Source organism: Trachypithecus francoisi, unplaced genomic scaffold, assembly GCF_009764315.1.
Source record: "Trachypithecus francoisi isolate TF-2019V2 unplaced genomic scaffold, Tfra_2.0 Lachesis_group20, whole genome shotgun sequence".
Taxonomy (NCBI): Eukaryota; Metazoa; Chordata; class Mammalia; order Primates; family Cercopithecidae; genus Trachypithecus; species Trachypithecus francoisi.
The window spans coordinates 43794868-43809710 of record NW_022681466.1 but is presented as its reverse complement, the minus strand read 5'-3'; the positions used below and the strand labels follow the sequence as shown (position 1 = coordinate 43809710).

The 14843-nt window shown below is 35.9% G+C and overlaps 1 protein-coding gene across 4 annotated transcripts in view; it reads left to right on the top strand.

Annotated features, from left to right (window-relative positions):
• Positions 1–14843, top strand: part of TANC2 (tetratricopeptide repeat, ankyrin repeat and coiled-coil containing 2) — a 476614-nt gene that overhangs the window by 131172 nt on the left and 330599 nt on the right. For 2 of the 4 annotated variants that reach the window (XM_033184063.1, XM_033184062.1), the window contains exon 4: positions 12252–12323. In XM_033184063.1, coding sequence (XP_033039954.1) covers positions 12252–12323 — 72 coding nt within the window. Of the gene's footprint in view, positions 1–12251; positions 12435–14843 lie in introns of all 4 variants that reach the window. The other 2 variants (XM_033184061.1, XM_033184060.1) reach the window with 1 other exon arrangement.

Genomic DNA, 14843 nt, shown 5'->3' with positions numbered 1-14843 from the left:
ATTTCTGAAAGAAGGCTATCAAAGTCTCAAGTGTGATAGTGTATTCATCTATTTATCCATGTAGTTCTTTCCATTTTTGCCTCGTGTTTTGATTCTCTCTTGTTACATACTCATCAGTCAAGACTGTTAAGTCTTGTTGGGGAATTGACTCCTTTAAAGTAGGTTTTTTGTAAGTAACACATTAGTTGGGTCTGTTTTTTTGACCCATTGTTACAATCTCTGACTTTTAATTGGTATTTTTAGATCATTGACATTTGAAGTGATTATCGATATAGTTGGATTAATATCTACCATACTTATTACTGTTTTCTGTTTGTTGCCCTTCACAGTTTCTATATTTGTCTTCTACTCTTTTCTGCCATTTGTTGTTTTAATTCAAAATTTTATATAATTCAATTTTCTTTCCTTTCTTATATCACTTATTTTTTCACCTTTTTTAGTGGCTGCGTAGGATTTGCAATATATATTTACAATAAACTGAAGTTCACTTTCAAATAATACTGTACTATTTCACAGGTAGTGCAGATACTGTGTAATAACAAAATATCCCTTATTCCTCCCTGGCATTCCTTATATCATTGTCGTCATTTATTTTACTCACACACACAAGCATACATGCACACGTGTGTATGTGTATATAAATATGTTATACATATACACGTACACACACAAGCATACATAATCAAATATATTGTTGCTATTGTTATTTTGAACACCTTATCTGTTAGAACAATTAAGAATTTTTTAAAAAGTCTTTATCTTCACTTACTCATTCTCTAAAACTTATGCTTTCTTTATGTAGATCAGACTTTCTGACCTATATCATTTTCTTTCTCTGAAGAACTTTTAACATTTCTTGCAAGGCAGGTCTACTGGCAACAAACTTTCTGTTTTTGTTTGGGAAAGTCTTTATTTCTTCTTCACTTTTGAAGGATGATTCTGCGGGGTACAGAATTCTAGGTTATTTTTTTTAACCACTTTATTTCATTCTACTCTTGTATTGTTTCTGAGGAGATGTCAGATATATTAATAATTTTTTCTTTGCTTCTTTGTAGGTAAGGTTTTTTCCCCTCTGGTTTAATATTTTTTTCTTTCTCTTTGATTTTCTAAAGTCTGAATATGTTTTACTGAAGCATAGTTTCTTTGGCATTTATCCTACTTGGGGTACTGTGAGCTTTCTTGTTTATGGTTTGGTGTCTGACATTAATTTGGGGAAATCTTCAGTCATTATTGACTTAAATATTTCTTCTTCTGTAATTCCCATTATGCATATTTACACCTTTTGTAATGGCTCCACAGTTCTTAGGTGTTCTGTTCTTTTTTCTGTTTGCTTTTCAGTTTTGAATGTTTTTATTCACATATCCTCAAGCTCAGACTCTTTCCTCAGTCATGTCCAGTCTGCTAATGAACCCATTAAAGGCATTCTTAATTTCTATTCTAATGTTTTCGATCTCTGCATTTTCTTATTCTTTAATAGAATTTCCATCTACTTATATTACTTACTTGTTCTTGCATGTTGTCTACTTTTTTCATGAAATCCCATAGCATATTAATCATAATTGTTTACATTTATAGTCAGAACCAGTGTATAGCAGGATATTTAATCCCTGCTGTTGAGAGGTGAAGCCAGCTGGACTTCCTGGGTCGAGTGGGGACTTGGAGAATTTTTCCGTCTTACGAGAAATTTGTAAAACACACCAATCAGCGCTCTGTAGCTAGCTAGAGGTTTATAAAATGCACCAATCAGTGCTCTGTAAAAACGCACCAATCAGGGCTCTGTAGCTAGCTGGAGGTTTATAAAATGCAGTAATCAGTGCTACGTAAAGTGGATCAATCAGCACTCTGTAAAATGGACCAATCAACAGGACATGGGCGGGGACAAATAAGGGAATAAAAGCTGGCCACACCAGCTGGCAGCGGTAACTCATCTGCGTCCCTTTCTGCGCTGTGGAAGCTTTGGTCTTTTGCCCTTCACAATAAATCTTGCTACTCTTTGGGTCCGTGCCACCTTTGAGAGCTGTAACACTCACCACGAAGGTCTGCGGCTTCATTCTTGAAGTCAGCGAGACCACGAACCCATCGGAAGGAACCAACTCCGGACACACTGTAACTGGGTGTGTTTCTAATCCTTGCTCTGTCTCTTTCAACAGTATCTTTCCCCTTTTAATGTGTCTTGCAGTTTTTTGCTGAAAGGTAGACATGATGTTTTGAGTGAAAGGAACTGTGGTGAATAAACCTTTAGTAATGTAGTGTTCAGGTATGTGGGAAAAGGAAGCATCCTATGGTACTTTCGTAAGTTCTTGTCTTTTGGTGAGCCTGTGCCCCTTCACTGTGAACTTTACCAGTGCTTCTCTGTTTTTTTCTTTGTTTTGTGTTTGTTTGTTTTTCCCTTTCTCATAGTTAGGTGGAACAGGATGACTGGAGGAGGCTGAAGTTTGGTATTTTTCATTCACAAGTTTGGTTAAGCTCTGGGAAAATAATTTCTCCTGATGGTTAAGAATACCATTCTCTGGTACATTTCAAAATGATTACCTTCCCTCTGCCCCTCCTGGAAGCAGGAGTGGATTTTTCTTCAATAATTACTGAGAGCCTCATAGTGCTCCAGGAGATAAAACTCACAAAAGATTGGGGCCTCTCTGAAACTGGGTCCCCTCGGAATTTTGATTTCTCAGGCTTGTCTGTGTGAGCCTCCAATAATTCATCAACTACAGTTCAGGTTTTCCTGCTTCTGTATTGGTTCCCACTGAGGTTGCTGCTTGTGGGTTTCTGCACTGGTAAGTTGTTATTCTCTATAGTCACCTGTCTGTCTCTCCAAAACTTTTGGCACAGCAGTTTACATTGTAACTTCACTTCTCTAAAGAATGTAAGAAGAGTTGTTGATTTTTCATTGTGTTTAGTTTTTTACATGTTGGATGAAGTGAAGACTTCTAAGCTCCTTACATGCCAGATGGGAAACTTGAATTAAGCTCTGCGCATTCTTTCCAGGGTTTATAGTTGTATTCAATGAGAGAGACAAGATAGGGTATGTGTACTCCATCTTTCCTGGAATTGGAACCTAATTATATTTTTCAAATATATGTCCTTACTGATTTTTTTAAACAGTCATATGATTTGTTTCCTTGTATTAATTCTCTTGTGTAGAACAAGAAAAAATTTTTTGGCTGAAGGCCCTCCTATGTGGTGTATACTCTTAAGGTTTCTTTCCAGTGTGACTTTTTGTATCTCTAAAGGCAAGAAGGACTATTGAAGCCTTTCTAACATATTCATTACATATACGATTTCTCTCGTTTATATGTCCTCACCTTTTTCCATAGGCATAGGTTGAATAACTTCTGAAAACCTTCCCTGTCATTGCATTTATAGCCTTTCTTCCCAGAATGTGTCTAAACATGTTCAGTCATATTAAAGTTCCTGCTCAAGAGTTTTCCCGAATTTATCGTATTCATAGTGTTTCTCTCATGTGTGTATAGCCATTGTAAGGTGAAAGTTTCTACTTTTTCCCAGTCAATGCTGTTGTGGAGTTTTCTCCAACATGGATATCCGCTCCAGTGCACAGTAAAATGAGCGCTCCTACTAAGATTCCCACAGTCTTTGTGTTGAGTTTTTGCCCAGTGTATATTCTCTTGTGCACTACAAAGCAAGAGCTGTTTTTGAAGAACTTTCCACACTGATTACAGTCATAAAGTTTGTCTTCGGTGTGCGATCTCATGTATGTTTTGGAGGTGACTATAGATCAAATACTGTCCTGCTCTGAAATTGTTCAAAGGGTTTCTTTTCGTTTTGAATTCTCCTATGTCTCTGAAGGGAATATGGTTACTGAAGGCTTTTGTACAATCTTTACATTCATGGTTTGTCTCTTGTCTGTGATTTCTGTCTCCTGCAGAATGACATTAGCACTCCTTTTGAAGGCTTTTCCTTATAGATTTCATTCATAGAATTTATTTCACTAGGAGTCCTTTCTATTTGCATCTCACTGATGCAGACAGAATATTGAAAAGCTGAAAGTTTTTCTTTTCTCATGTCTGCTATTACTACTTCTGTTCAAGTCTGCACTGGAGATTCTAGCCAGGGCATTAAAGCCACTGCAAGTAAAGATGTCCCTTCTGTGCTGAGATTGTGAGACGAAGACACCAAAAGAAGACCCTGGGACAGAGTAGTCCAGGCAGATGGAAGGGCCAGAGCTGAGTCTCTGGAGAAGACTGGAGGCGTGAGTCAGCTTTGCCCCTCTGTCCACCTGGGGGCTACCCTAATACCCATGTCTCAATCGGGCTGAATTACATGATACACAAACGAGAGAAAGTCCCTACTGTTAAGATACTTTCATTCTGGAGGAGTGAGAGAAATAAAAAAAGAAAGTCATATCAGGTAATGATGAGTGCTGTGTGAATTGAGGCGGAAAGTGGGAAGGGATGAAGTCAGAGAAGTTGGAAGGGGAGGAGGCGAGAGAATTAAGTAGGTGGTAACCAGATCATGTAGAGCTTTGTAGACCATGGTAAAGATTTGGGTTTTAATTTTCTTCTGTTGCTGATTGACTTTATGATCTTTAATTAGTTATTAAACTTTCTCTGCTTATTTTTTTTTTTTTTAGTGTTTAATAGTGTGTGATTGTGTGAGATAATTGTAGTCTCAGAGTGGTATAAATCTTTGCATGAAAGAACATTAGGAATAATTTAGGCCAAACCCCATTGTTTCAGACATACATGAAAGCCCTTTGAGAAATTATGCATTGGTATTGTGTATATTATGTTTGACATGCCTACACTCGTTTTAGGGACCAGATTACCACCTGTGCTGTTACTTTCTTTTGAATACTTTTTAAAAGTGGACTTTGGAGATAAAATATCCAATTAGAAAAGTTCACAAATCATAAGTGTACAGTGAGTATGTTATTACAAATTACTGTAGATTTTTTAAAAGTCAGGTTTATTTAAATTTAATTTATGTAAGTAAAATTTGCCATTTTAAGTGTACATACCATGAATTTTTACAAACGTATATAGTCATGTTAAATACCACTAAATCACATATAGCTTATTTACATAAAAAGTTCCCTCATGCCCCCTTGTAATCACTTGTCTCCCTCAACCTAATCCCTAGCGACCACTTAACTGCTTTCTAATACTATAATATTTCCCAGAATATTTTGTAAATGAAGCCATGTAGTATATAGTCTTTTGACTTATACTACCCATTTTTTATTTTTGTGCACACATCAGAAGTTCATTCCTTTTATTGCTGAGTAAGATTCTGTTGTATGTATATGGCACAATTTGTTTATCCATTCATCAGTTGATGGATATTTGGGTACTTTTCAGTTTGTGGAGGGTAATAGTAAGTGTGCTATTTGTGTGTGGGAGGAGGGACATATATCTTCATTTGTCTTGGGTAAATTCCTAAGAGCTGGATTTCTGGGTCATATGGTAGGTTTACTTACAAACTGTCAAACTGTTTCCCAACTTATATATACCAGTTGATCTTGTTACCAGCAGTATATGAGATCTCTAGTTCACTCTTGACAGCACTCGGTTTTGCTAGTATTTTGTTTTTTAATTTTAGCCATTTTACTAGGTGTGTAGTAGTAACTCCTAGTTTGGATTACCATAATGATTAATGATGTTGAGCATCTGTATTAGGCCATTCTTTCATTGCTATAAAGAAATACCTGAGACTGAGTAATATATAAAGAAAAGAGGTTTAATTGGCTCACAATTCTGAAAGTTGTACAGGAATCATGGTGCTGGCATCTTCTTGGCTTCTAGGGAAGCTTTAGAGAACTTTCAGTCATAGTGGCAGGTGGATGGGGAAGCCACCTTCTCACATGGCGGGAGCAGGAGCAAGGGGTGGAGGGAGGTGCTGCACACTTTTAAATAACCAGATCTCATGAGAACTCACTATCACGAGACAGCAACAAGCTATGAGGGATCCCCCTCTGGCCATCATCCAAAGACCTCCCAACAGGCCCACCTGTAGCATTGGTAGTTACAATTCAACATGAGATAGGAGATATCCAAACTATATTAACATCCATGTTTCTTACTTAGTGAAGTGTCTTTTCAGATCTTTTGCCCATTTTTAAAATTGGGTAGTTTGCATTCTTGTTCCTGAGTTAAGAGTTCTTACAGCCTAACTACCAGTCCTTTATTAGATATGTGTTTTGCAGATATTTTCTTCCATTCAGTACTGCTTTTCATTTTGTAACAGTATCATTTGAGGAGTAGAAATTTTTAATTTTTATTAATTCCAATTTATCAGTGTTTTTATATGACCCCTATAAAAAATGGTATCCTTTGTAAGAAATCTGCCTGACCCAAGGTCACACAGATTTTCTCCTATGTTTTCTTCTAAAAAGTTTATAATTTTATAGTTTTATAGTTTCTTCTAATAATTTTATAGTTGTTTTTTTTTTAAACATTTCCAGTCTGTGACTAATTTCTCTTTGATGTTTTCGTGAGTAGAGGTACGCTTCAAGGTCCATGTTTTTGCATTTGGATGTCCAGGAGTTACAAAATTAATTGTTGAAAATATCCTTTCTACATTGAATTATCCTTTCACCTTTGTCACAAATTACTTGGCTATATGTGTGATTCTTTCTCTGAATGCTCTAGACTGTTTCATTCATTTTGTGTCCATTGTTTTTCTAACACCATCTAAGCTCTGGATTACTGTACCGTATGGCAGGTCTTGAAATTAGGTACTCTTTGGACTCTAGTTTTGGTTTTGTTTGTTCAAAATTGTTGTGGCTATCCTAGTTCTTTTGTTTTTCTGTATAAATTTTAAAATTAGCATGTTGATTACTATAAAAACAACTGCCTGCTATATTCCCATAGGGATTGCTTCAAACCCGTAGATCACTTTGGAGACAATTGACATAGTGATAGGGAGTCTTCAGATCCATAAACATGGTACATTGCTCCATTTAGGTTTTTTGGATTTTGTTTTAGTTTTTTTATGTGTTGCTCAGGTTGGTCTTAAACTCCTGAGCTCAAGCAGTTCCTCTGTCTCAGCTTCCCAAGTAGTAGCTGGGACTGTAGGCACACGCCACAACTCCTGGCTCCATTTAGGTTTTTAATTTCTTTTATCAGTTTCTTGTAGTTTTCAGAGTACATTGTATGTATTCTGTCAGATGTATTCATAAATATTTTATATTTGTAGTGTTATTGTAATAATGTTGGTTAAATGTTTTTTAAAATTTTCCAAATGTTCATTGCTAGCATATAGGAAGACACTTGATTCTTGTACATTAACTTTGTAACCTGTGAATTTGCCTTATTGACTTATTTTTTCTTACAGCTTTTTTGTAGACACCTTAGAATTTTTCCATAGGCAATCATGTTGTCTGATCATATGATCCTATACTCATTGTTAAACTTCCTGTTTCTTGCCTGATGTATGGACTTGTAAGGACGTTACAGAGTCACAGAGTGATGATACAAGCTCTGAATTAAAAGGACATTTGAAATAATTTAGGCAAAACTCCTTTGCTTCTGTTACATATGCAAAATTGCCTTATCTTTAGGGGCCAGTTTATCACCATGCTATATAGTTTTCTCCTGTGTACTTTTAAAAAGTAAGCTTTTATTGAAGCATGACATATAAACTGAAAAAATCTCCAATGATGTATACAGTTCACTGAATTATCACCAAGTGAACATATTATGCTAGAGGTTTTTGATTTCTGGGTTTTTATTTGCAGTTATTTTTATGACTTGAAAAACTTGAAGGCAGTTCTCTAGAATATGTATTGTCTTCAACTGAAGAGTTTCTCTGTTAACTTGAACTTTAATATCTAATAATCATTTATGTTAAGTATAATACTTCGTGATGACTGAAATCTCAATTGGATCATAGTCACTCCTGACATGTCTTTGGTGTCCATACACTTTAGATTCTGGTGCATTCTGAACTCAACTTCTGAATGTCTAGTCACCAGGTGTCCAGCATAACTGAATTTTTTCTGTCAAGTTAGCAGTTTTTAAATTCTGCCACATCTCCATCACATTATCTCAGTCACTTTTAATTTGGTTGACTGAAGCAGGAAAAGAAAAGTAGAAAATAAAGATTGAGTAATGCACAGTATCAGTAGATGCTGTCTTATATGCTTGGTAAATTGGACTCCCCCCAGCTCCCCCCCCTTTTTTTTAACTTCATGTTGTAAAACTGTACATGTATTCCTTATGCTATGCAACTTTGCAGAAGCTCCCACTGGTATAGGCCAAGTATATGTCCCTGCCCCAGTGATGCTGCTCTTGGCTTCATGAGTTCCTTGGGCCAGTGGAATGTTAGTGAGCAGAGAGGTTTTTCTTAGTTGTTTTTTCAGTAGAGACAGGGTCTCACTTTATTGCCCAGGCCAGAGTACAGTAGTATGATCGTAGCTCACTGCAGCCTCGAACTCCTGGGCTCAATTGATCTTCCTGCTTCAGCCTCCCAAGTAGCTGGGACTACAGGTGTTTGACACCACACCCAGATATTTTTAGTTTTTGTAGAGACAGTGTCTTACATTGTTGCCCACATCGATCTCTAACTCCTGGCTTCAAGCTACTCCCCTGCCTCAGCCTCGCAAAGTGCTGGGATTTCAGACGTGGGCCACTGTGCCCAGCCTTGAGCAGAAGTCTTAAGTATGTTCCTCTGAATTTGACTTGGCCTCCTGTACTCCTCTTTTCTGCCAAGAAGAGCATGCTACATATATTCACTTGCCTTCAGTGACTGGACCCAGTATTGAAGACACACAGCAATAGTTTTGAACCTGACCATAGTACTGGTATCTAGCTAGCCCTATCATGCCCAACCTAGATCAGCTGACTCAGAGTCAGTCTGAAGGCTCATGAACATACAGGAAATGTTGTAAACCACTGAGATTTTGAGATTGCTAGTTACCCAGGAAAAGCTGGTATATAATCAGATTCTCTGCTCACCAGTCCTTTAAACTTGTATTTTTAGTTTTTTCTCTGTAGCTACAATGAGTTCAGGCACAATTTATAGGACAAAGAAGATGGAAGAAAATATTTTAAGCAGAGAAGTAAAGTAGGACAGCCAAACTGGACTAATTGCAGTATTATTCCTTAAGGAGTGTTATTAGATTCTAAAATTATCTGCCAATTTTTAACATTGGAACATTTTAAGTGAAAAGAGGTGCTTCACTGAATCAAATATATTGCTTTCAAAAATTTAATGCTGATTTTTTTCAATAAAAAGATTCCTCAGTTAAGGAATTACACTAATGGCTTGCCTCTTTGTTTATGTAACTATAAAATACCGCAATTTCATATGAATCAATGTCAATTATATTCATGAAAGATTGGAAATCAAGGATGAGAGAAAGAGACTTGAAAAGTAAGTCTAGGAGATACAGTATTCATCTGACCAGAATTCCAAAGAGAGAGAAAAGAAAAGTTGGAAGAGAAGATTTAGTCAGTGTAGTAAGTGAAAGAACCCGGAGATGAATGAGAAGAAAAAAAGTTAAGATATATCCTAGTTAAATTCCTGAAATCCATGGATAGAGAATAAATCCTAGATTTCTCCCAACAGAAGTTTGGGATAAGATAATAGTGGCCTCATCTAAGGTTGTGGTTAAGAAATGGAGAGAACATGGGAGATTGTGGATTTGCCTCTCCTGAACACGTCATATAAATGGAATAATACAAATGTGGTCTTTTGTGTCTGACTTCTTCCACTTACTATGTTTTCAAGGCTTTTGAATATTGTAGCATGAATCAGACCTTCATTCTTTTTATGGCTAGGTAAGATTTCATTGTATAAATATGCCACATTTTGTTTATCCGTTCACCAGTTAATGGCATTTGGGTTGTTTCCACTTTTTGCCTACTATGAATAATGCTTCTGTGAACGTTCATGTTCAAGTTTTTGCTTGAAAACCTGTTTTCGTATCTTTGGATATATACAAAGGAGTGAAATGGCTAGGTCATATGGTAATTGTGTGTTTAACTTTTTGAGGAACCGCTGTCTTACATTTCCACCAGCAATGTATGAAGGTTTTAATTTTGCCACCAACATTTTTTTGTTATACCCATTTTAGTGGGTGTAAAGTGGTCTCTCATTTTGGCTTTGTTTTTCTGTAATGATTGTGGAGCTACATTACATGTGCTTATTGGCCATTTGTGTATCTTCTTTGGAGAAATGTTTATTCAAGTACTTTGAAGTTTGTTTGTTTTCTTTCTTTTTCAAGAAATGGTCTCACTCTGTCACCCAGGCTAGAGTGCGGTGGTGTGATCATGGCTCGCTGCAGCCTCAACCTCCAGGGCACAAGTGATCCTCTCACTTGAGCCTCCCAAGTAGCTGGGGCTACAGGTACATGCCACTGCACCTGGCTAGTTTTTTTAAAAATATTTTTTGTAGAAATGGGATCCCATTCCATTGCCCAGGCTGGTCTCAAGCTTATGGGCTCAAGTGATCCACTCGCTTTGGCCTCTCAAAGTCTTGGGGTTATAGGCATGAGTCAAGACAACCAGCTTTGCCCATTTCTACATTGGGTTGTTTGTCTTTTTGTTGATGAGTTGAAGTAGTTCTTTATATATTCTATTAAAAGTAATGGCAAAAAAACTGCAATTACTTTTGCGCCAACCTAATAAATCAGAGGTGTCCAATCTTTTGGCTTCCCTGGGCCACATTGGAAGAAGAAGAATTGTCTTGGACCACGCATAAAATACACCAACAGTAACGATAGCTGATAAGCTTTAAAATATTGCAAAAAAAAAAAAAACCAAAAAACCGTAATGTTTTAAGAAAGTTTATAAATTTGTTTTGGGCCACATTCAAAGCTGTCCTTGTCCGCATGCAGCCCGTGGGCTAGATAAGCTTGTTCTAGATGTTAGACTCCTATCAGATACATGATTTGGAAATATTTTCTCCCAGTGTGAGCATTGTCTTTTCACTCTCTTGATATTATCCTTTGTTGCACAAAGTTTTTAATTTTGATGAAATCCAATTAATTTTTTTCTTTTAATGCTTGTGCTTTTGGTGTCATATCTAAGAATCCAATTCCATTCTTGGACTCTCCATTCATCATTTTAATGTTTTCTTCTGATGCATCTTCCAGTTTACTAATTTTATGTCTAATCTACCTTTAAGTCTATTTATTACATTTTAAATTTCATAATTTCATTCCTCTGCTAAAATTTTGAACGTTTATTTTCTTAAACATGTTTAGCATATTATTTTAAATTCTGTCCCTCATTGTTTTGTGTTCTGTATTTCTCTGTGAGACTATTTCTGGTTTATATGGCTTCTCTGATTTACTTTGTTCATGTTATCTTATCTCTGTTATTGTTAATTAAGGGCTAGATGCTGTATGTGATAAATTATATAAATAATTTGAGACCTACGATGATATTACCTTCCTCCACAAAGATTTATGTTTGTTTTTAGCGGGCATGATCAATCCAAGATTGCCTTGATTTAATTTTATGGGAAATATTTAGAGCTGAGCTTTAGTCCCTGTGAGAGCCTGTCAAATTTCAGTTCATACTTGCTCCTACAGTATAGTTCTTTGGGCTTTTAACAAAAGTGTTGGAGTTTTGCCAGCACCACTTTCACCCCCTTGGTGGGCCTTAGACTACACACACACACACACACACAAAATATATATATTTAAAAATTTATATATATATAATTTTATACCATATGTTCATGGTTCTAATTTTCCTTGGGAAAAGTTTATCTGAAGTACATAATTCTGCCATTACCAGAAATGGAAGTCAGCAGCATATAGATAGAAGTAAACAGCATATAATTACTCTTTTTAAAAATTAGATTCAAAGATCATTATATAACAATGTCAGCCTTAACCACTTGAATTTTTATGTATTTTCTTGGAGGTGGGGAGAAAGAAATAGAGTTACAGTGATCCTACTAGCAATTGCACGTGATGGCTTGCTAAGCAGATAAATACCTTTCATGTGTGTCTTATCAGGAAAAAAAATGTAAGATCATTTCTTTATACAACTTATGTGGAAATATATTTTCTTATATTTCCTTATATGATTGCATCTCTCATGAGACAGTGAACACCTTATAAGAAGGAACCTTAGTTTACTCATCTTCAGTTTCCTAGTGCTAGACCTGGAATTGAGTACATAGTAAGTGTAGAAATGAATGCATGTAGTGAAAATACTTTATTTGATTTTTCACAGTGAAAAATCAATATTTGTTGTTCTGAATTATCCTATAAGATGTATTTTAATAGGGAAGGCAGGATCTTTTCTCACCAGCTCTTTTGTTCCATCCCCTTCTAACAGGTGGCATCTCCACAGAAAGCGACTGTGCTTTTGAGCCAGACTACGCCGTCCCGCCACTTCCAGTGAGTGAAGGTATGCAGCACATTCGGATTATGGAGGGCATGTCTCGCTCTCTTCCATCCTCCCCCTTACTCACACATCAGTCTATCAGTGTTCGGCTCCAGCCTGTGAAGAAGTTAACTGGTAAGGACTTTACCTAAATTTAGTATGTTTAACAGGAAACCTAACAATATGACACTTTAGGTCACGTCAGACGTGTATATGTGCATCTTTAGGTTTTTCCTGTTTGGCCTTCCTAATGTCACAGACTCTTGAAAAGTAGAACTCCAAATGATTTTAATTTAGAGAATTAGAACAGTACTTAGTTTGACAGATTGATGTATTTATTTTCAAAATGACCCATCTGTTGTGAACATGTTTTTCTAGGTTTTCAGGAAGTTTCTGGTTTTGCCAGAATACACTGTTGTTCTGATTTCATTTATAAGCTTGTTCATGTCAGATTAACAGATGGAGACATTCTAATTTTAGGATAATAGGAGCTTGATAGTTCAGCAAAGGTACATCAGTCGTATTTTATTTGAAATTGTTATTTGTATATTTCATATCTATTTTTAGAAGATAATTTAGATATTTTCCTCTACACTGGACATTAACTTCTTAGGATATTTATGATAATTCATAAGTTATGGATTATATTGACTTCAATATGATCTCACAATATGTATTACCCATTTAGATCAAGTTGTTAGGCGTGAAACTGTCTTTATTAAATGGACTTTTGTCCTTTTACATTTTTTCAGGAAATAAATTTTAATATATAGTTGAAGAATGCTTATGTGTGAAAATATGTAATCCTGGGTCACTTTGTTAGATTTCTTCTAGCATTATCAGTATATCCCTGATGTCAGTAAGTTGACTAGTATTGTTGGGTTATAAGTGCATGGAGGCATGAAATTAAGTTATTCACAAAGGATGTATCGACTATTTCCTATTTGTCTGACATTGAGCTAGACAGTAGAGAAGTTTATCATTATTCAAAAGAAAATAAAAGGAGAAATGAAATTTTTGGGCACTTCTGTCTATGCAGAGTGAAAGTTTTTCGCTGTTTATAATTTTCATCAAAATAATAGCATTTCTTTATAGTTCTACAAAGCATAAATTATGCTTCTTTATATTGTGTATTATTGGCATTTTCAAAAAAATAAGTGAATCAAAGTCACTTTGGTCATTAGATACTTCAGTCTAAAGACACTTTGGCCATTAGATTAAAACAAATAGGTAAAATAGCCTAATAGCATAATATCCTGAAATACCAGTTGCCTTCTAATGTCCAAAAATATGATGAATTTTATGTGATTAGGCTTAAATAAAATCTCAGTGCTTAGAAATTCTCCCTGTTTTACAGTCAGAAGTATTATTGATTACTAAAACTATAAAAATCCCAAATCTGTGCATGTGATGCGCTTCATTTTACCACACACAGTGGAAAAAAATAGCAAGTCCAGTTTCTATGCAGAAGTGAGCTGGATTACCTGAAGTTTTAGAGATACCACTTTCCTATCCCGTTTGCCTGTCTTAATTTGAATGTCAACTTAATAGTCAACCTTGGCCGGGCGCGGTGGCTCAAGCCTGTAATCCCAGCACTTTGGGAGGCCGAGACGGGCGGATCACGAGGTCAGGAGATCGAGACCATCCTGGCTAACACTGTGAAACCCCGTCTCTACTAAAAACTACAAAAAACTAGCCGGGGGAGGTAGCGGCGCCTGTAGTCCCAGCTACCCGGGAGGCTGAGGCAGGAGAATGGCGTGAACCCGGGAGGCGGAGCTTGCAGTGAGCTGAGATCGGGCCACAGCACTCCAGCCCGGGTGACAGAGCGAGACTCCGTCTCAAAAAAAAAAAAAAAAAAAAAAAATAGTCAACCTTTATTAAGAGATAACTATTAAATATAACAAAGTTGATAACATACCTAATACCACAGAGTTACTGTACTGAAACAGTAATGCAGAGTGTAGTTGATTAATGACATGTATGAACTTTTGAGTTTTAATTTTATAGTATTTGAAGCTTCTGTAATTTCTCAAATAGTTTTATTTACTGAAGACTATCAAAGGCCTAAAAATTTAATAATTAAAAATGCATTTTTAAATTTTGGAAGAAAACAACTGTTTACTGAAAGAGTATGTCATGAAAAGGTTTCTTTGGTCAATTGTCTGCCAAGTGAAACAGATAAGAATTGTCTAGTTTAACCTGGAATGAAATTACTTTGAAATTCAAAATAAAAACCTTAGTAGATTATTCATTAATTATCCCTTCTTGCCTAATCCTCTGTTACCCCTTCTTTTCTAATTATATCTTGTTAATAAGTAAGTAAAAGGGAAGTTGAATGGAAAAAAAGTTAGCTGACCATAAAGAAATTTTCACCAAAGAATGGTTCTTTCTTGGCATTAATTATCAAAATGCAGTAATTTAATCAGGCCATTAGGACTACACTTAGTAATTTCTCCATTTCAATACATTCAAACTTTCAGGTGCCTTATATGTATTCATATTACCAACCAAACTGAATAGGTCCAGAAGAGTCATCATATTCTA